A 23,131-nucleotide genomic window follows, 5' to 3' on the forward strand; every position below is an offset into this window, starting at 1 on the left:
TGAACGTGAGATATCAATTTTCACAAATTAATCAAAAATATGTTCCTTGTTTTCCTTTTCTTTTATTTTAGTTTTAAATTTTAATATAGCAAGAAGAAAGAAACTTGGAGCAAGAAAATATTAAATTTTAGCACGGCGCAAATAAATCTTCAATGATCTCGACCTTCCCTGCCCCTGAAGAATGTGGTGAAGAGAAATATTGTTATAGGCAGGATGACTATAATGATTCTCCAGTCTGACCTCATCCTATCTCGGGGGTTTTACGAGAATTCCAACTACTGGTGTTAGAGACAGACCTCTTACGCAAAATATTACGCTCAAGATAGAATTCTGGGAAAATTTAAATTTATCACTGTCTTTTTTATTGCGACAGTCTGCAAACAAGCAGGTCACAAAAAATATTTTTGGGGATTCATCAAGTGTTTCAGATATTATATGGCCAGAGTGTCTACCCGACAAATGATTTTAAATTCCCAGTCATTTTCCGGTCTTCTCCCCAAGGATTCATTTACAAAATTCAAAATAGTGTCAATAGTAGCTTTATTATTTTTTTAAATAGTGACAAAACATTTTCATGGAATGTTTTAAATATTAAATATATTGACTAACTATTTTTTAAATTTAGAGTCTTCTAAAATACTCCTGAAATGTGTCGAGATCCTCAGTAAATCCTCGAAACTGGTCAACGTTTTCAAATGCGCTGCAATTCTTGAAATCCCTTTAAATTTCTTGAATTCCCTCAAATTTGTATATATCCCTTTAAGTCCCTTGAAATTTTGTTTCATTTATTCTCTGAAGTTCTCTAGAAATCCGTTGGAATCCCGTGAAACCTTTCAATATCTAAAATCGTACGAAATTCTTTTAAAATCCCGTAAAACATCTTGTTATGTCTAATATTTTCCAAAAATAATAATATCTCTGAAATTCTTTGAGATCTCGTTAAACCTAAAAAAGGGGAAAATCCCCTTAAAAATCCTTGAGATCTTGAATATTTTCTGAAATTCTTTTAAATCTTTTAAAATGTTCTAAAAGCTTTGAAGTCACTTGAAATATTCGAAATCATGTGGAATCCACTGACATTTATTACAAACCATTGATTTCTGTTGAAATTCTCTTAAATCCCTGAAAAAATCTCCAACTTGTTTTAATCCTCTGAAATCTATGGAAAGTTCTTAAAATATTATCCTTATTATGGAATTTTTTCATCCCTTTGGAAATCCTATGAAGACTTTAACTATTTTAAAATACCTTAAAACTCTTAAAATTTTGTGAATACAGTAGAAATTCCTTAAAATCTTTGAATCCTTCAAATACACTATATTCTTTAAAATGCTTTGAAATGTTTAAAATCCCTAAAATATTGTGAAATTGTCCGAAATATTTTAAAATCCTGTTTGACATTTCATTTATTCCCTAAAAGTTCTACATCGAAATTATTTGAAATCCATTGCAATTTTGAAAACCTTTAAAGTCGTTGAAAGTCCAATAAAATCTTGTAGGTCTGTTAAAATTTTCTGAAATCAGATCAAACTTCTTGAAATCTTTGAAGTTCTCTGAACCCCTTGGATTAATTTTAAATGATTTTAAAGCTTTGAAACTCGTTTGAACCTGTTGAATTCTTTAAAATTTCTTAAAATTTTAATAAATCCCTTAAAGTGTTTTGAAATCTTTGAGATCCTTTTACACCTTTGAAATTTTGAAACCGTTTTAAAATTCCGATTTTTGGTATAGTAGTTTTGTTATTTTTGTACATCCAGAGAAAAATGTTGAAATGCATAGAAAAACATATTTGCATTAGCGAGCAGTTTGATAAGCATCGTCATTGTTAAAAAAAGGCCAAAACTTATAATTCTTTAATTGTTCTGATTTGCAACTGAAAATTTTGGAAATAGTATTATAATTCTGAGTTGAAAAATCAGATAATTTTTGGTCATTAGAATTTCAATTCTGGTTTAGCACATAGAATTTTGTGAACGAATTATAATTCTGGGTTTGAACAGAGATTTTTGTTGAATCCCCTTTTTCTAAATCAGAATAAAAATTATTTTCTAAAATTCATGTTCAAAGTCAAAAATTCTTTGTTCAAAGCAAAATAAATTTACGGAAATTGTCTGCGTAAAGTAAAAATTATAATTATTTACGTTCCCTAAACTTAAATAAGTTATAATTATTACTATTACCAATCAGTGAATGAATTGTAGGTGTGAGACAGTTACTTATTACTGATGAACTAGTAAAACTTATTAATACAACAGTAAAAATTACTGACATATAGCTAGAATTTAATCACTGATTGAAATTAGTAAACATTTTAACTTATTCAAATTTAGAGAGCTGGAATTCCCCCTCTCTATCGTGAAAATTATATTTATTTACGAAAAGTCCCTGTCAAAACTCAGTTTTATAAATCTCTTAGAAATTTCCCTGCCCCAAATAAAAAATATAACAAATAAAGAAATAATATACTAAAATAGAAGAAACCACTTTTAATTTGCATTATATAAATTCAAAATTAAACTTTTTCTATTTTAAGTTTTTTGAATAAGTGATTAATTTTACTTTTTTCAACTTACCTCTAAGGTTGTAAGGGATTCGAGAGAGAGGGGACGAGTGTAAGGAACTTCTCCAGGAAATACACTGTCATGAGAAACTGAAAGTTGACCAGCACCTCCTCTAAATTTGGCAAAATTATCCTCCTCGCCATTTCTCTTAAGAAAGACACTGAAAAATTAATTTGGTAAAATGCATTAAAATAAAAAATTATGAGATACAAGTAGATTAAAGTAGACTATCCGCAATAGCAAACAAAAAATAATAAAAAAATATCACCTTATCTTTAATTATTTTATAGCTCCTTCCAAAACATTATTGATCAAAAGAGTACTAAATGAAATAAAATAACTTTCAGAGCTACATTGACTTGAGCACTATTAACCACCATAATTGAGTCCGAAACATAGAAAGTATGAGACAATATTGCCAGCAATAATACAATAACGAATACGAGAAAAACTTTCACTGTCCAATTAGTCTTCCTATTAACATTCTTGGATTAATAACCTTGCTTATAAGAACATGATTTCACCATATAAACGTCCCCTAAAGATGAAATATTCATAAAAAGTTTGGGATTTATATATTTACTGTTTAAAAAAATTCGAGGACTTCAGAGAGGTCCATTCCGTATCTATCTGGCTACCAAATTTGTTCTATACTGCAAAAAATTAGATGACTGTGATATCTAGCCCTAAGATTCGAAATTAAATTAACAGTAGTTGTATCGCAGCGTTACTTAATTTAACCTAAATGCTTTAGATGAAAAACTTGCGCTTTTGCCTTTGAAACTCGAAAAAGTTCAGAAGGCTGAAACAAGCTTTCACTTTCAAGGACTAGAATTTTGTTTGAAATTTGAACTTATTTATACCCAGGAAAAAACTTTACTATTTTTTTTAATGAAAGCTTTTGAAGCTTTATTTCTAAGATGTAATTTATTAAGCTTAAAGTTTCAAAAAATTTAAAGAACTTTCTAAAAGCTTCAAAAGGGCAACTATTCTACAAATTTAAAAATGAGAATTCGAAATTATTTTAATATCATAAAAATTATTCCATATTGGGTCCTTGATCAATTTTGGGTCATATTTCAATTTTGGACCCATGCAGTTTTAGGCCGTATGTCCATATTGGGCCATACATTAATCTTTGGCCCTATACCAATTTTGGTCCCTGGAACTATTTCGGGTCCTATGCCGAATGTAGACACTTTTATCAATTTTAGGCCCTATACCACATTGGAACCGTATGCAAAATTTGGACCTATGTCAATGTTTGGTTCTGTACCAAATTCAGATGTCCATTTTTGGGCCATTTATAAATTTTGGGTCCTATGCCAATTTTCATTCTTATGTATTAAATCTTTGAAACCCTAATAATCCCTACTAATCCCCCCGAATGCTGGAAAATTTATTAAAGTACTCTGAGAGCTCTCTTAAATATATTCATATCTTTCGCATTTCAAGGAAATTTTTTACAAACACGTAAAAATTTTGTGAAATCTCTTAAAATCGTTGGAAACCCCTTAAATTTGTTTTTATGAAAATGCGTTGAAATCTTTTAAGATACCCTAAAATATTTGAAACCCCGTCAAATCCCATTGAATTTCTAAAATCAATTTTAAATTTCTTGGAATGATTTTAAAATACGTAAAAATATTTCAAATTCTCTGAAATTCCATTGCATTACTGAAATCAACTGAACTTAAAACTTTTCAAAGCACTTGAAAATTCCTTGGAATTATTAGCAATATTTTGAAACCTTTTGTGATATTTCAAATACTTTGAAATCTTTTAAAATTCCTTCAATGTTTTAATCTTTTGAAAATGCCTTGGAATCTTTTAGAAAAATCTAGAATATTTTGTATCCTTTAATATCGCTTCAAATGATTGAAATAAATTGAAAGGTCCTTGAAAATTTGTTAAATTACCAAAAATATTTCAAATCCGTTTAAATTCCTTCAAAATATTTATTAAAAGAAAAGTAACAAAAGTGACCTTTTCATTGTTAAAAGTGACTATAGTGACTATAGTTTAAAAATCCATGACTTTCTGTGGCTAAGAAAATTCCTTGACCTTTCTCTGTTTTCTCTGAACTGTGGAAACCCTGAACAGAGTTAATAAAAAAGAATGAAGAATTTGTTAACTTTAAAATTGGTCCCTTTTGAATAGATTAGTGACAATGCCTTAAGTATATAAATAGATATTTCTATTAATTATTTAAATATTGAGTTCTCTCAAATCGGATTAAAACAATGATTAAATGAAAGAGAAAAAAAAACAATTTGAAAAAGTGACAAGTGGATTACAAAAGAAGTTAATAGCACGGTTTCGTGTATAATTAAGTAGCTTGATACATTCAGTTAGTCGACGGCTTTAACCACAATCTGTCTGTTAAAAAGTCTTGTCTTAATACGTATATACTGGTTTTCTGCAATTTATAAAAAGTGAAAACCTCAAATAAACGTAATACATATTTACCTTTCTCTGTCGCAGGAATCCGTTAGAAGTTCACTAGCACTCCTACTGCGCGCTTCTTCTGATCGCCCTGCAGGATGTCGCAAAGTGACTTCCTCACGATCGCGAGATAGTAAATCGCCATCAGTCAAGCCGGAAGAGAGCCGAGAGTCTGCAGCTCCACGACTTTTCCGTCTAAATATCCTTCGTAATCCTCTTAGAGGGTGAAAACGTCTTTTCTTTGGTTCTAGAAAATACATAAAATGAAAAACATTAAATTATAATTATTTAAAGTTTACTTTGAAAATTTTTCTATTGAACAATTTAAAAGAATCATTGCAATTTAAAAGCCTTAGAAATTTAACTATTCCAAATGGGAAGATTTTAAGAATTACAAAGTTTTAATGGAGGTTTTGAGTTTCAAGCATTAAAAATTTCCGATTTGAAATTATAAAATTATACGACTTCTGATTGAAACATTAACAGTTTTTCGATTTGATTTAAAATAAAATATTTTACGTTTACAAATAATTCATAAAAAAATACTACGCTCGAGTATGGCTGATTCTGAACCAATCTATTCAAATCATCATTTAAGCAATATGCAAATAAAAGTTGGATACCTTTTGAAAAATTGAGATAAAACAGTTATGCCTTAATTAAAACAATTTTTAATAGTATTCATAGATTAACATGCATATTAGAACGAATCCTGTGCTTTTTAAAGTACTGTCGCGCCAAAAATAAGTTCTCAACAAAAATATTTTTGTATGAGTATAAGAATCGTGATGACGATACCACTGCAAATGAAAAACATTATTCTAGATGGAAAAATTGGTAAAAAGCGATCGTAAGAAAAATTCAATTCGAAAAACTATGGTTAAAATAACGATTTATTGTGAATTTTAAACTTTCTTCATAAACAAAAAATTTGCTCCTTTATAAACCGTGACTGGTAATGCTGTTTCAATTCTTAAAATCATAGAAAACTTTTTTTTTAAATACCTTATTTTTGATACGACAACCGTATAAGTTGTACGATCTAAGATTCTTAAATTTTATATACACAACTTTACTAAATTTAACCTGCTTCTGCTTGTTTAATAAAAGTACTGTGTTATGTTATTCAAAAGTTGTACGAAATATAATAGTTATATAGTAATTATTATTTACGATAAAATTAATACTATTGCATTTAAATAAAATAATAATGTTTTCTACTGATATTAACTTAAGAAATTATGTTTTCAAAGAGAAAAAACAGGATATTTGTGGGGGAGGAGGGCAAATATTACGTAATATTGGATGCTCAAGATTAACAATAATCAACTACAAGAATTTAAAATCAAAACCATTGAAGCGAGGAAAGCTAATTGCTCTTAAGTTCAATCAAAATAAATTTTTATTAAGTAATTTTTTTCTTTTGCAGGTCCATAAATTAGTTTAATAATGGTAGTGTGGAAAAATAGACGGTGCTGCCGATCAATATCATAATCGAATAGAAAATGGCAAATAGACAAAGCAGTCTACCATAGCTTAGCTTCCGCTGTTATTTCGAATTAAAATAGTACAGAAATCGTTAACGAAATAGTCTGAAATGCATCTTTTTATTTATTTTATAAAAAAATTGTATTACTATTTCATCATTTTTTTAAGTTTGCTAATAATAAAGCCAATTGTTAAATATTTAACAAAAACCTATATTTAACTCCAAATTGTAAAAAAAAAATTCAACATTTTAGTATAATTCACTTATTAGTTTAAATTCTTTGGAATTAAGAATATTTCAATACATTTTAGTATGAACTTCTTGGATAAAAAATTTGAAAACTTAAATTTTTCACTAAAATAGGTGTAAAAAAGCCAAAAATTATGATTTCGTAAGAAAATTCAATTTCTTCAAAAAGGCGGCTTAGCAAAGTTTCGGGTTTCCTGCTTCAATTGTAATGAAGGATTCATATTTTAACTAATTATATATACGGAATTTATCGTAAAAATAACCGGTCAAGTCTAGCCCTAGGACAAGTATTACGAAATTTTCCATAACGTTAGCCTTGAACGAGCTGGAAAAGGCGTTAAACTTACGAAAAATTTCGTAACGGTAGACAGTTTGTATATTATTAAATCGTCATGATTTGGAACAAACTCAAAAAGTTACATAATAAAATATACGAATTTTTATACTCTATTTAAGTGTCGCAAAATAAAATGTTCTCTTTGCATTTTTTAGTATTCAGATTAACTGTAATGCTTCTTAATTAAACACGAATGCTAATAAAGAATTAGGTAGAGATATTTTATAGTAATTAACAAACAGCATAAGAAAAAACTTGATAGAAAACTGCTGTGAGTATTGTTCAAGGAATATTTCAATAGAAAGTTATTTGTACACGTAAACAGGCTTGATTGTATAAGATACTTGTACTCTCTATTATGTAAAAAAAATTAATTATAAATACAAATTTTAGATTTAATGCATAATTTTAATTTTAAGGAAACATTATTACTATCAAGCAATCATTTTCATTTAACCTTTTTTCCTTAAAACAATTTTTATGTGTATTTGTATACACAATCTGTATTTTCAATCACGATTTTATAAGAGCAATAATAATTGAAACTAGCTGCTAGGCTCGAATTGTTTCAAATTTAATTAGCCTAATTCAACAAATGTTTCATTCACAAATGGGTACCTCTTCAGTACTAATTATAATTTCCAAACAACATGCAAATAATGTATAATTAATCAATTAATCAGAAATAAGATTTTTGCTGCTTTTTTTGTTCGAAGAGGGCCTTTATTGTGACCGAAACCTTTCCCGAATTATTTAATTAAAACAGCAATCCCAACCCAAAGTAGGTAAATAGAAACTTTATTTTCAATTTTTTTAAATCGAAAGTTTACAGAGAGCCAATATAACAATAGCATGTTAAAGTGAGTGTGATGTTTAATAATTACTGCAATAAATTATTAATAATTATTAAAATTTCTTCGAAAGCCTTTTCACAAATGACTTTAAGGGATCTAATTCTATCCTTCAAATGAACTCATTACTTACTAATAAGTAAGAGATAGCACAAATCAAACTTTCTTCAACGAAATCTATATTAAACCTCGTAGTTATTATAACTTAATAACATATACCTTCTACGTTAAAAAGAGGAGCAATGAGATTGCACTCGGAAAATTTTAATGAACAAAGTGAAATTGGCGCGAATCGTGGTGTGACTTAAGTGCTTATGAATGGAATTAAATTCCAATGAATTTTCTCTTCAAAACTGTTGTAAGTGTGTCTGGAAATCAGTGAAATATAAATAGCGATTGCATAAACTTTCACTTAAAATGAAAAGAATCATGTTCACTAACACAGGACGGAAAGTCAAACTTCATTAAAAAATACCAGGCTATTTTCCGGTTTGCCGATGAAAATGTACAATTATTCAATAGTAATTACTTTATCACATCAATTTTGAAAAGAATTACGCATTTAAGAACTCCCAGGTAAAATGAATAAAGCAAATTAATATAATTGTTATTTCAGACTTTACAGTACAATATTCTCTCAAAACAGGGAGAATAGCGTTAAGTTTTCCAGCTAAAAATTATAATATCTTAGAAATAATTTGACCTTTAAATTATAAAAAATGAATTTTCCACAAAAAACTTAATTTTAATAAGATGAATTTTCATAAAAATAGTTGCATTTTCAACGAACAAAATTATATTACAACCAAGCAGTTGTATTTAAATCAAATAAATGAGTTTTTAGACAAAAGAGACGATTTAAAAAAAGGTGAATCTTTAAGCACATAGTTGAATTTTCAACCTAAGAAGATTAATCTTCAACCAAACGAGGAATTTTTTAACCAAAAAGACGAATCTTTTAAACATTAATTTTTAATCCAAAATGATGAATTTTTTATTCAAAAAGACGAAGTTCAACAAAGCAGTTAAATTTTCGAACAAAAAAGATGACTTTTTACAGAATAATAGAATTTTCAACAAAATAATAGAATTAATTTTAACCAATAGAGATACATGCTGAACCTAAAACATAATAGTAGGATTTTTGATTAAAAATAAAAGACAATAATAATAAAATACGAAGTTTGCAGAAAAAAGACGAGTTTTCTGCCAAAAAATGAATTTTCAATCCAAAAGATCCAATTAATATTTATTTTACGAAATAAAAGCTCAGAAAACAGTAGAATTATTGATCCAAAAATATATATTCTGAATCAAAAATATAATAGTAGTATTTTCAATTTAAAAGAATTAAATTTGAACCAAAAATATTTGTAGTTTCTTATTGGGTTCTACTTATTCAATTCTCAAAAGGGGAATTAGGGAAAAGAGTATGAAGTCTGTCATTTCATTTATCGCCACGAAAATAGGGTTGTTTCCAAAGTCAGATATAATTTTTCCAATAAATGGATCTTATAGTATATAAAATTCTAATTATAAAAACGCCCATAAAATATTTTTTACATATTGTTTACTAATTTTAATTTAATGTTGAAATATGAAATTTTTATAACGATTTTTTATCACCAAGCACAGCTCACGTGTCAGCGAGACTCAAATATCTTTTTCTGTGCCGATGTTCTGTTTTAATTATATGCACATCGAAAATGGAAGTCGAAAAATATTGTTTAAAAAAAATGTCAAAGGAGGGTTTCGTAAAAACCAATAGAGAAAATCTATCGAAAATAGATATATTTATGGTATATATAAAGAATTCCTTAAAAAAGTACTTAAATGTAGCTGGTTTACTGAACAATTCCAAAATATGTACGATTTTAAAATATGTTAATAATTGCATTTACTGTTTTCCTTCAACATATTACTGACTCGTAAAAAGCCAAATATTACAACAGAATAACTTTTTTTGGTCACATAATCCTGAACAAATAAAGCTATCCAATCAAAATAGTCTGAATTAACAGCAGACCATGGCCTAACCTCTTTATCATGAGTTTCGCATCGTCACATTGATAGATAATTATGAGAATCTCTTGTCACGTGACACCCACGTTACACCAATTGGAATAAGTGTTTTACCGCCTTCAATTTTTAATAATTTTTTCTGTTGAACTACACAAAAGAAAAAAAATTATAACGCACCTTCGATTCAGCTTAAAATTATGTATTCAAAAATTATTTTATCTAAAATCGCGAAACAACCCTATTCTGCACAAGGAAGCAAATGATCTTATTTCAGAATATAAATTGAGATGTTCCGCAAGCAATGTGGTCATTTTTTCGTTCTTAGTTTAGGGGATATTTGCGTTTTTGTTATCCAGGCTCTGAACTACAGATGTTGGATTTTCGATTAGAAATCATACTTCAATCTGTGCTCTATTTGGTAACACTATACTTTTATGTCCTCGAAATGACCGAAAAGGGTAAATTTTATATTTGAAGACAAAATATAGAACACGTGAGCTTATATAAATCTATTACTATTATTAAATTTATTTAAACATTTCTGTGTTGAAATGTTGTCACAGGCTTATACTGCCCAATATGTCGAAGGAATTTTTGGTTACAGTTGGATTTTTATTTGATCATTTTGCACGGGGCTTTCCCGGTATATATCATCAGTCATGGACGCATTTTTATAATGCAATCAAGTGATCTGATGAGAGCAGTCTGCCCAGACATATTGGACAAAGCCTGGTTTTTACCCCATATATATTGAATTCAGATTACAGATCATTCGTTCTCCGATTATTCATCCCCGTTTTTATTTTGAATTAGAAATATTGAATATAACCTCAACTTGACTGAATGCATCATCGGGTCGACATTTTATACCCTTTATCTGTTTTTCGTTTGTGTACGAACATTAAAGTTTAATTTAAAATTCACAAATAAGTTGTAAATGAATTCCTTAAATGACCATAAATAAGTAAACTCCTCAAATATTTACAGATGTAATTTGTCATAACCATACATGTAATATCTCGGATTTTTCAGTTGAACATTTTGAATGTTAGAGGGTAACATTTCACTTTTTAAGATCTACAGATGCTAACTTCGAACATCTAGATTGTTGTCCTATAGTTAAACATATAATATGTTAACCCTGAACATCTAGATTTTACTTTTGAACATCCATTTTTCTCCGTGTATGTAGGTTCGAAACCCCGTACCGTTAGAAACTTTATTGGTAATATAATGTTTAAGAATGAAATATATGTATTCACTATAAACACGACCATTAATATTTAAAGTAAAAATACTCGCAATTAATTAATATTTATTTTTTAAATACCTTTTTTGTCATATCGTTAGAGTATAGTAGTAGTGGGTGTTAAAATTACCCAAGATGTTTAAATGAAATTTTAATTTTTGAAAATATAAATGATATTCAGATTGTATACAGTCGTATGATGATGAACAGATAAAAGTACTGGCTGCCAGTAGCGTGACAGTACTCTGTAGGAGACCCGCAGGGGCTCTTCTCTTTAATTGAATTGTATGCGGGTTGACCCCACTAGAACCCTACTAGAAAATCTAGTAGGGCCCCCGTGGCCCCAGCGTTATGTTCCAGTGGGGCCCGACTAGTTTCTCCCTATAGAGCCCGACTAGAGATAGGGAAAACTAGTCAGGGCCCCACTAGCGCTCTTTCGAAATTTCTGCCCGGGTAACTCCTTATAGCCCGCTGCACTTTTGTTTGTTCACGCTTGAGTGCTCGCCTGAGTGAAAACCGCAGCTCCAGTTATACCTACATGCGACGCGGCGTCGATTCTCGAAAGGGCTATAGAAGGGAGGGCTATTGAAGAGTTTCACTGTATTTGATTTTCGAAACAGAAGGCCAAGCTAAAAAGGGTTTGCATCATTAGATAAAAATATTTTCTCTGTAGTTTTAAAATTTAAGATAATTCGTAAGTAGGGTCAAAACTACCTTAATATAAGGCGAAGGGCAATTGTAAAAACAAATTTGATAAATTCCCATCTTTTTCTCGATGCTTGATTCCCAGGCTAATTCCACATTTTCCCGACCATCGCCCCCCTGATAATATATATTTTCGGAGCAAAGGTCGAGTACTGAACTTACAAATCATTAGTGACATTTAACTAATTTAGATTTAGAGTAGAGCAAGTGAAATAATCAAATCCTTTTAAAATATATACATAATTATAACATCTATCTAGATTTCCAATTACCCGTTTCCTTATCTCCAAGGGAAAAATTTAGATTTCATGAAAAGTTTTATTAGTGCTAATCGATAACACAGTTTACGCAGTCAATTTAACTTGTCCTCATTTCCTAAGCAATCAAATCTCAGAACGAGTCGATTCGCCTCAGGATAAGTGTATCTTCGTCCCAAATGCTCAAACATGTTATACCAATCAGGGGATCCTGAACCAGTGAACGTTCTGCGGTTCTGCCTGGATACATTGATCAAGAGGCTATACTAGTTGTTGCTAACTCGACTTAGATTAATTTTTCCATAAAAAAACATACATTCCTCGAAAAATGCACCAATTACATATGAACGTTTATACGCGTTTTGCAAGGCGTGAGACAGCACACGCCAGTCTTCATTGAGCAGTATGACCCAGTTTACTTGGTACGAATAAACATTGAGAGATCGGATGATGTAGGAGGGAATGAGCGGACAACGTACACGCGACTGACGTGATTATCCGGCAAGTATAATGCGCGCAGCACACTGGTACCCTAGAGGCCTTATATATGCATAGAGTATAATGCACTCTCTCCATCTCTTCGCCTAATTATATCTCTCTCTTTCTTTGGATTTTGCACCCTTCCTCTTTCAATGGCTTTGTTTGCGAACTGCTTTTTTAAGCGTGAAAGGAGGATCATTATAACAGAGCTGATAGTTTGATTCCTCAGTTTCAAATGGTTATTATTGTCTTGTAAGGCTAGACCATGTAAGTCCCATAGGACGGCGGTTAAAATCTATTGTATTATGCCTTTTTATTTTAAAACCCCGGTGGAACAGAGGTATATAAACGGGTCAACCTTGCTGCTAAAGTATCATGTAAGTCCCTTAGAATGAGAAAATATACCGCCAGACGACTCGACTTCACTGGGTATGAGCCTGAAAAAAGTTTTCTTTTACTACGGTAAGCTTAGAATCACTGTATGAATTTAATCACAACCAGTGATGACCCATGGCTGCATCCAACTTTATTAGAAGTACTCGCATTTGCCTGAGGGTTTGGTCAGGGGGAAGGAAAACTGCAGGAAACCTCCTCCCGAGTTTAGCCGTTTTTTCGACAGTCGAGTTTGAGGGAAGGCATTCGACCATACTCATCGAATGCACACAATCATCCTCGGCGTCAAAGTTCAAACCTCCTGCACGATATTAGTTAAAACGCAGCGAAAGATTAGTTCATATATCAAAGAAAAAATTGTGAAATGTAGCTTAACCACGAAAAATATGTTTTGTATAAACTCGATTAAAATTAAAACCGACATTTTCAATATTTAAATTAACCTACAAAGTTTATACATATATGTTTATACATTTATGTTGCATGGTCAAAAATGTATAGCTAAGCCAGCGAATATAATTATATCTTTGATCTTATTAAAAGTATTTCTTATTATATAAGAACCAACGATATTGGTAACATGTATAAATCAGATATTTGCAGCAGAATTAATGCAGAGGCGAAAACAGCCATGGTTAGGGGTGCCAATTTTTAGGAGCCCTACGGCGGATTGGAATATTTTCTTTTATTACAGAACTCGTCTGTTGGAAAACTGGACAAGGGAATTTTACACTTGGAAGTGATTTTTGGGACTAGAAAGTACTAGACAAGGAGTTTTACACTTGGAAGTGATTTTTGGGACTAGAAAGTACTAGACAAGGGGTTTTACACTTGGAAGTGATTTTTGGGACTAGAAAGTACTAGACAAGGGGTTTTACACTTAGGGGTGATTTTAGGGGATAAAGAGGGCTGAAGAAGGGGATTTTACACTTAGGGTGATTTTTGGGGCCAATTTTAGGGTGACCTAGAAAGGGGGGCAGTAACCTGAATCTTGCTCTGCATTTAACTTAATATTATAACTTAGAAGTCCTTCAAGAAAATACCTGAAAGACATTGAAATTTAACTGATTCAAAATACAACGTTACTAATTTAGACTCAGGGAGAAAAGATTATTTAACGTAATTGTAAAATTAATGTCTACAATGAAAAGTAAAATGCAGATTACCATAACTAATTATACTATGTATATAAATATTTTATTTACTCTTATATTTATTTAAAAAATTCTCAAAATTTTAATATTTGAGTTTTCTGTTAAGAAAAAGAACATTTTATCTCTAAATCTGCATCAGTGAAACATTTCTGATTCAATATAGACATGTTCAACAATCATTTTTAAAAAATCTAAATATTTATTTGGAAAAACTTAGTAAGTTTTAAAATATTTTCAGATAAGCCAGTAACCAAAATCAAAAAAATCCTTTCAAATGGAGTCAACTGGAGCGTGATTGTGGATTGCGTTATTGTACTATTAATCCGCGGGACGATTAACGATTTCCGAATGGCTATTGAATAATAGCTCGTTAATATCACCTGGAAGTGATAATCGATCAGAAAGTGACGCACATAACTCAAAAACTATAATCGAATAAGTCTTCCAATTAGTGGGAACAGATATTCAGAAAGAAGATTGTTTCATTCAAAGAAATTACTTTTTAATCAGTGACAAATTTTCTTTGGCTCTCCGTCAAAAAAGAGTTTCTTTGATTTTTCTTTCAATGAAAAAATTATGTTAAAAACGGTTTCTTTAATTAAAGACAAATATTTTTCTGAGTGGAATATTAAAACTACTCAAAAAGAGATGGCTTTAATCCATTGAACTGATTGCGAGGTTAATTATAATTGACTCTGTATAAGTGCATACAGACTTGATATGTTTTTCCTCGAAAAGCATAATTACTGTGAGAATTCCAATTGAGTTTATGAGTTCTACTCAGCGACTTTCAAATAAAAACAGATTTCATTCCAACTGAAGACTATTTCTATAGTTTCCTTTATTCATAAGAGTATTTAGAAAATTACAGACATATACATAGGAAATGTATAACGAATAAGTAATAATACTTCTGAGTTACAGTACCGCTTAAGCTCGCTAAAAATGTAAATTTGACACAAGTTTCATAAATTCCACATTAAATTATCATTAAAATATTTATTTTCGAAAATAAATTTTAAAAAACGAGCTCTGATAGAAAAAAGTCAAATTTATCGCAGACATTAAGAAAAAGGTTTGCTTCGAACAAGAAAGTAATTTTGTTATACCAAGAAAACGTTTTGTTGAAACAACACGAAATTCGATAAGCCGAGAAAATGAGATTTCGTTGCAAGAATATTATTCCCAGTCGGAGTAGGGCATGTACTCAAATTCTGAAAAATAATTCCCTAGCCACACGGAAAAAACATATTCATTAAATTTTATAGAACTAATCCTAGAGTAGAGGATACGATGGATAGTTTAATAAAACTTAAAATCGTCTTTGTTTTACATTGCGTTGAACTATTCAACGAAATGTGTTACAAAGTTCTATAAAATTTAAAGGCCGAGGTGACGTCATCTCTAATAAAAGGCTGGTTACGAAAAACGGAAAATAGTTCTATAAAATCTAAAATTCTAGCTAAAATATACACTATATTGAAGAAGTCTAAAAACTATAGAGAAAAGTTCTATAAAATGATAACCTATTTTTCGCCTCAAAAAATTAATCTTTTGTATTATTACGTTATTACTATTATACTTTAATATTTTTTCACATGTTTAAGTTCACAATCATTTACTATGGGACAATCAATACACTATTTATAATCGCACGCTATGAAAATTTTTATTCGCCGCTGGTTCGAAACCTATCAGTTTTGCATTCCTAACGCCTAAAGCCTCTCGGCTAACCTAGCTGGAAGTATACAAAATCTGAAATATAACCTACAGCTGTGCAGAGCCGTATGCAAATTTTCGTGACCCATTCTATAAAAAAATTTGCCACGCTTATAATAACATATGAACTAAAAATTTATATTTTAGAAATATTACAAATTCTTATTGAATATTGTACGTGATTAAATAATATTTAAACTAAATTAAAAAGGAATTCAAGATATTTTAAAAGATTTTTAAAAAATCAATATATATTTTAAGAAATTTAATAGATTTTAAAGGATTTGTACAAATTTCCGAAGATTTAAAGAGATTTAGCAAACTTTATAGAATTCAAGAACATTATTTATATTTGAAAATTACTTTAAATCTTGAAATCCTCTAAATATTTCAAAATCTTTTGAAATTCGGTTAAAAATTAAAGCATTTTTTGAATCAAATAACTCCCGTTAAATCCCTTGAAATTCCTGAAAATCTGTTTAAATACTTGAAAATATTTTTAAATTACATGAAGATCCTTAAACTTCTCAAATCTTTTTGAATTCTTTAAAATTACTTGAAATCTTTTGAAATTAATTTATAAACTTTAATCTTATTTAATTTAAAAGAATTTTTAAATCCCGTTATATTATTTTGAAATTCATTAAAAATCTTTTAAACACATGAAAATATTTTGTAATTACACAATAATACATAAAATCTTTTGAAATTTCTTGACATTTTTTTAAATCATTTGAATCTTTAAAAATTTGTAGAGCACAAAGGGAAATTGAGAAATATGTCAGAATATATTTGTAAATATTTAGGGATATTTCGGAATATTTTGGAATATCAAAAATATTGTATGTAATAAAAGTATGTTAAGAATACCAAAAATATCTAGGAATATTGAAAAAATACGTGCATGGGAATATTTACGTTATGTATCAGGAATATTAGAGTGACCGCCCCCTCGTCATATAGAAATAAATTGGTTTAAAACTATCACATTTTGAAGAAACAATTTTTTATTTTAAGTACATGTTACATGCAACTCTTTGGTACATATTTATAACCATCGGTGATGTTATTAATAGTGGTTATATGTAAACTTTATCAACGTGGATTTTTTGGAGAACAGCGTACGTATAACCATCATCGCTGACCGAATCCATTTGAAATCAGACAGGGCCCCACACTTGCAATCGCAGTCTCTCGAGGGCGAAATATGTTGTTTTTTTAGAGGAAAGTATACTTTTTTGATGCATTCAAAATTAGAAGAAAATACTAAAAAGATTTTATGAAAAACCCTACCTTTTTTATTTATCTAAATATTTTATTTTACGTTTCTACTAATAAAATAAAGGTATCTTAGCAGCATCATGCGGGCAAAACCATTTTTGAGGTCGGGAGAATTCCCCCCCCCCCCCCTAAAAATGTAGTTTTTGAATTTTTCCGTGAACTATGAAAAATATCACAAAAGAACAAGAGATGTTTTTCATAGAAGTTTTTTAGACGTGCAAACTTTTATCTTAAAATTTTTTCGTTTCAATCATTGTTTCCAAGAAAACGTAAAAAATTCGATTGTAACAAAAAAGAATTCTCCTACCTACAAAAGTTATTTATCAAGCTTCAAACTTATAAGATATCTTTATTATCAAAGCAAAAGTTAAAACAGAAATTGAGAAAAAAATTGAAAGTTGGGGTTTTTGAGAAAATCGATTTTTAATTTTTTCAGAAAAGCCGCTGCCATTTTGTTAATTTTGAACATTTTTTTAATTTTTCGGCTGATTTTGATGTAGAAATCGCGAAGTTATTTTCAGTTTTCACGCTTGGGCCAGGCCGGGGGGCCCCGAGTCTGGTCCTAGCTTGTATTTTCTAGTAGCGAGACCTTGAGCCCGGCTAGATAGCAGTGCTTCCAATTCTAATATCCTTTTGCAATACACATGCGTAACGGCGACAACAAGATTGGTTACCTTTGGCGCACTAATTTAAAATAAATGAATGTGCAAATGAATTGTTTACAAGAAGTAATAACTGCAAAGTGCATATGTCTATTTTGAAAGAAAATAATTATTCTTTATAGTTTAAACGTTATTATTTGTTGTAAAAAATTGAATAACACATTTAATTATTTTAAAAAACGCGTCAATCGGTGTCCTGTTTTTGGTGTTTTTAATTAAAATACATTTTCATAATTAGTTTAAACTACTCATCCATATTTTGAACACGCAAGGAGAAGGACGTGTATGAAAAGAACCTTGTGGTCAAGCCAGGGCCAAGCTTGGCGATCTAGCCTGGCCATCGAGGTTGGCCCTGGCCAGATTTATCCTTTCATTCTAGCTTGACCCAGGCTTGATCAAAAGGCCAGGGCCTAGTTTTGCCAGGCTTGGGTCCGGTTATGCCCAAGACAACATTTCCACACGGGTAATGACCCTAAATAATCTTTGAGAATATTGGTGTTCAGGTTAAGCTTTAACTTACCATTAAAAGTGTCATTCTTTGGTTAATATCGTAGTTTCAAAAATTATACGCATTTTATGTAAAAGTATATTAGAAAATTAATTAAAAGCATTTTAGTTAAACAATTCTACAAATATTCTGCAACAAAGTTTTCCACGCACTTGTGATGAAAACCTTAACACTGTAGTAAAAAATACAAAGAAAAATATCAAAAAGGATTACATGTAAAATTAAACAATTTGTTTAAAAAATAATTTTCCTACAATGGTTTAAATGTTTATTTTTATTTTTATTGTAGTGTGATTTTATGAAAATTTTACTTTCACAGACATTTTATATAATATTAATAAATTCCAAAATGTTTGAAACAATTTAACTGTTTTAAATTTACCTGACCCTAAATCCAATAACGAACATCAACATTCTCAAAAAAATGAATAATATTAAAAACGAAATTATTTGATTTTTAGATTTGTTGCCAAAGTCCATGGATTTGATGAATAATTAAAAGAAATATTTTGATTATTTTCATAGGCACACAGGTAACGCTTAACCAAATTCCCTGACTTTTCCTTGACCAAAAAAATTCCCAACATTTACACATTTTTCAGGTTTTCAGGATAGTAGACACCATATCAGTGTAAAATTTGCAATTGTATTTCAGAGAATAAATTTCCATCCATTCTTTTGATTAGAAAAGAGTTTAATTTTCTGTTTTTCATGAAAGAGGAACTGTAAATGTTGATGGAACTAAAGACTGAATGGAAGAATGAATTCATTTTTTATTCTTTTCTTTGTACGTCTTCCTGCAGAACAAATAAAACTGCAGTCCTGCAGGAAATAGTTGAGTCCCGTCCTATTTTTTCCTGTCACAATGGTGTCTAAGTGCCTTAACAATTCGTACTTCGACAGACTGTTACGATCAGCAAATAACTCGCACCCCTCACCCTTGACAGGGATTCGTTACGGCCGGGATGGCCTTTAATTGCTAGGCATCGAAGGGATCCTGAATAAAAAACGAAAGAGTACTCGCGGAATCGAAGACATAAAGTGCTGTGCTATCAATCGAGAAAGACGAAGAGGGAGGCATGGCGAAGTGAAGATTTGATGTTGATAACATCAAACAATGCTCCTGGATTAAGGCTTCACATATGACAGTACGATCAAAAAAATTCGATATCTTCGACTCCTTCGTTTATTATTTCAATAATTTTATATGGACAATGGAGTATTTAAAAATTCGATGTGCTGTAAAAGTATTTTTTGCTCAGCTATTGTTATTCTGAATTAATTATATTAAATTTAATATTATTTCAATATTAAAACGGAAACTTACATAAAAGAGAAAGTTTTATATTATAAGCATATTTCAAAGGAATTTAAATAAACCAGAACCGCGTTTTAGTAATCTGGGGTTTAGTAATTCCTGTAACTGCTGAGCACCACAGTTTTTCAGGGGGCAGGGACTAGGGAGAGAGACAGTTGCGAATCTTGCTTAAAAAACACCAGAAGCTTATTATAAAAGCGCTGCGATCGGCTACTCAGCCGGCTATATTGCGCAATATAATGTATTCCAACTGTAAACAGTTCAGGCAGCCCTGACTCTTTAAGTATCGATATCTACCGATTTAGTAACAAGGTCAGTGAGAGGCAACCCCCGATACTGTTACTAAACCGAGAGTTGGGTATAATAAACGCACATAAAAGCAATTAGCATTTAAAAATTATATACAAAAATATTTTGTTGATGCAATTAATTTCTCTTTCTTGTAACTACCCCACTTTCTCTATTAATGTAAATTATAAAATGAATAATTAACAAACAAGAAGTGTATTTCACAGATTCATTCAATTATAATAATATAAAATATTTTCCAACGAAATTTGCTGATCTTCAGTCAAATTTCACTAATTTGATTGAATTATTCCGAAAAATGAGGTTATGCCATTTCGGTAAAAAAATCATTCTAATTATTTTCAATAATGTATCAGTAATTTTCTGTAATAAACTGAGTACTTCTATACCTCAATTACACAGGGTATAACCCTGAGCAAAATTTAGAACTACCCGACCTGGCGGTAAGCAAATGCCTAAAAAAAGGGTCTTTACTTCCCAGATTTGTTGTACTGAATACTTTTCTCATAATTTTTCCTTGAACACTTTTCTGTCAATAACGTGTGTGTGTGTGTGTGTCTGCTTATACTGAAATTAATACCAATAATCGTTAATTTTAGATATTTTGGAAATGCTTTAATACTTATGCATAAGAAAAGAATATAAAATAAGAATGTGTACGAACAAGCATATAAAAATATTAATTTTTGTGAAATATCGTTATGTTTTGTTATCTTTAGATCTATTTAGACGCGATTTATTAATAAAAAATAATATAAATTTTCTTCGAATTTTTAATTTTATGTATAATTTTGTAACGTGAATGGAAGCAAAATGTTAGAACTACCCATTTTGACTTCTAGAACTGCCCATTCCAATTTAAAACTACCCAACCTGGGTAGAACTGACCTTTAGGGTATAGTCGTTTTTCACAGATAATAATTTAATTTTTATAATTGTTAAAATAACAAAGCAGCTATAAAGTTTCAAGAAAATTATAGTCAAATTTGGAACAATGTAGTACAATACAATTTCTAATGAAACGTTCAAAAAAAAAAAAAACTTTAAACTCAAAATCGTTCAAAATTTAATTATTAAATAGGGGTCATCCATGTATTACGTAAAATGTTTTGACCCTCCTTCCCTCCCACCCTTCCACCTAGTAGGGTTAACGTAACAACAATCCCCCTCTCACGCACTGTTACGTAACTTTCAGTTATCTAATTTTCTCACTATAAATTAAATAAACTCATAACAAATTTTAATATCTAACAAAGAATATTAACATTTTTTTGGACTTGGTTAAAAGAACACTTATTTCAAATTAAAAATAAAATGTCTGATCCACATATCTCTCTCGTTTTGGCTATAGAAGCTTTACAACTTTTAATATTGCTAAGTTTGCATTTTTGACTATTTGATAATGTCCTACGAAATATGATTAAACAAATTTCAAATTAAAAATGATAAGTGTAGTTTTCTTCAGTTACAATAGAACTAATTTTAAGAGAAAACAATAAAATAATGAACAAGTAAATTATATATTACACATTTTTTTAAATCATTGGATATCTCAACTCTTATACATACCTCAGAACAGATTTCAAAACATTCGTTTTTCACTCTTTCCTACCCTCTTATATTACTTACTACTTTTTAAATAAATTACATATTTAAAAAAATGTAACATACAATTGCTCGCAACATTTCCCCTATCCCATCGCAACAAGATATTAACCGTTCTGTTTGAATAACATACGTAATATATGAATGATGCCTGAGATAATTAATAATAATTTAAAGCTGAAATTAGTAAAAACAGAACAATTTTTAATTAAGGCCATGTGATGAGTGGGTTACGTGACCATATTCCTACCTTACCGACACTTTTTTTATTTTCTAACTTATTTTCACACGAAGTGCCACATCGAGTTGAAAATTTGGGATAATAAATAAGAAGCACTAAGAAAGGTGGTTCTGGTCCTAAATTTTTATAATTACGGACAAAGTTTTTTTTTTGTGAAAATTTTTTTTGCTTTTTACATAATTATGCAAATTTAGAACTAGGCCCACCTTTCTTAGTGCTTCTTATTTATTATCTTAAATTTTAAACTCGATGTAGAGCTGCGTGTGCAAATAAGTTAGGAAATAAAACAAATGTCGGTAAGGTAGGAATCTGTTCATGTGACCCACTCGTCACATGGCCTTAAAAAGATTCCAAAATAAATTTCTTTGATTTTTACGATCTTAAATTAAAACATTCGGAGTCTCGTTGAAGTCATTTTAGGATGACAAGTGATAAATGTTTGATTAAAAAAGCAAAAAACAATTCAAAATCATTTAAACAACTTCAAATAGAAGCAACTAAAATTTGAAAAACCATCGTGATGCTTTTCCATAGTTCTTAATAATGAGAATGATACTTTTACATACCCCCCCCCCCCCCCCCCCCCCCCCCCGGATTTATTTGATCTTTCCTATAACTAACACTTTGGAGGTAAATTGAAAAGAATATTCTTCATTATTGCTCTTGAACTCAAATTATACATAGTTCTAGTTGAGCGTCTAAAATATTTTGCACTAAAAAACACACGAGCTTGGACCGCGAGCTCAAGTCCCTAAATTTTTATTTTATAATCGTGAAAAAAAATATTTAAAAATCCATTATAAAAATTTTGTTAATATTAAAAGTTGTACCAATTTTTGAAACGCAATCTTGAAATTCGTTAGAATTTTTCAAATAATTTTAAATTTTCAAAATATTTGGCAATTTGTCGGATTCCATCATTTAAATTTTTAAACTGTTGCAACATCCTTGCAATAAATTCTAATTTATTTAATACAGTTCTCTATAAACTCGTTAAAATACTTTCGAATCCCTTGAAAAAATCTTTGGACATCGTAAAAGCTAATTAAAATATCTGAAAACCACTTGAAATTACATGAATATAAATTAAACCAAAATTATTCATTAAATTGCTCTAAGCTCACCGTTTAAATCAAATCCACATACGTAAACGTTCATATCCCTGGATTTTTTTAAATATATGAAGAAAATCAACTATTTAAGGTGGCTTGGGCGCTTTTTAAAAAAATCACAGGCAGTTCTGAAAATTTGATATTATCGAAAGAAAATATACTAGATCACTTTGCAAAAAAGAAA

General features: G+C 29.9%; 1 protein-coding gene across 2 annotated transcripts in view; it reads right to left on the reverse strand.

Annotated features, from left to right (window-relative positions):
- The window catches only part of LOC117176050 (dentin sialophosphoprotein-like), a 209,391-nt gene that overhangs the window by 90,388 nt on the left and 95,872 nt on the right, over positions 1-23,131 (reverse strand). For both annotated transcript variants that reach the window (XM_033366043.1, XM_033366042.1), the window contains exons 4-5: positions 5,031-5,253; positions 2,574-2,721 (exon numbers count right to left, since the gene is read on the reverse strand). In XM_033366043.1, the coding sequence (XP_033221934.1) occupies positions 2,574-2,721; positions 5,031-5,253 (371 nt within the window). The remainder of the gene's footprint in view (positions 1-2,573; positions 2,722-5,030; positions 5,254-23,131) is intronic.

The sequence above is a fragment of the Belonocnema kinseyi genome, chromosome 7 (assembly GCF_010883055.1).
Source record: "Belonocnema kinseyi isolate 2016_QV_RU_SX_M_011 chromosome 7, B_treatae_v1, whole genome shotgun sequence".
Taxonomy (NCBI): Eukaryota; Metazoa; Arthropoda; class Insecta; order Hymenoptera; family Cynipidae; genus Belonocnema; species Belonocnema kinseyi.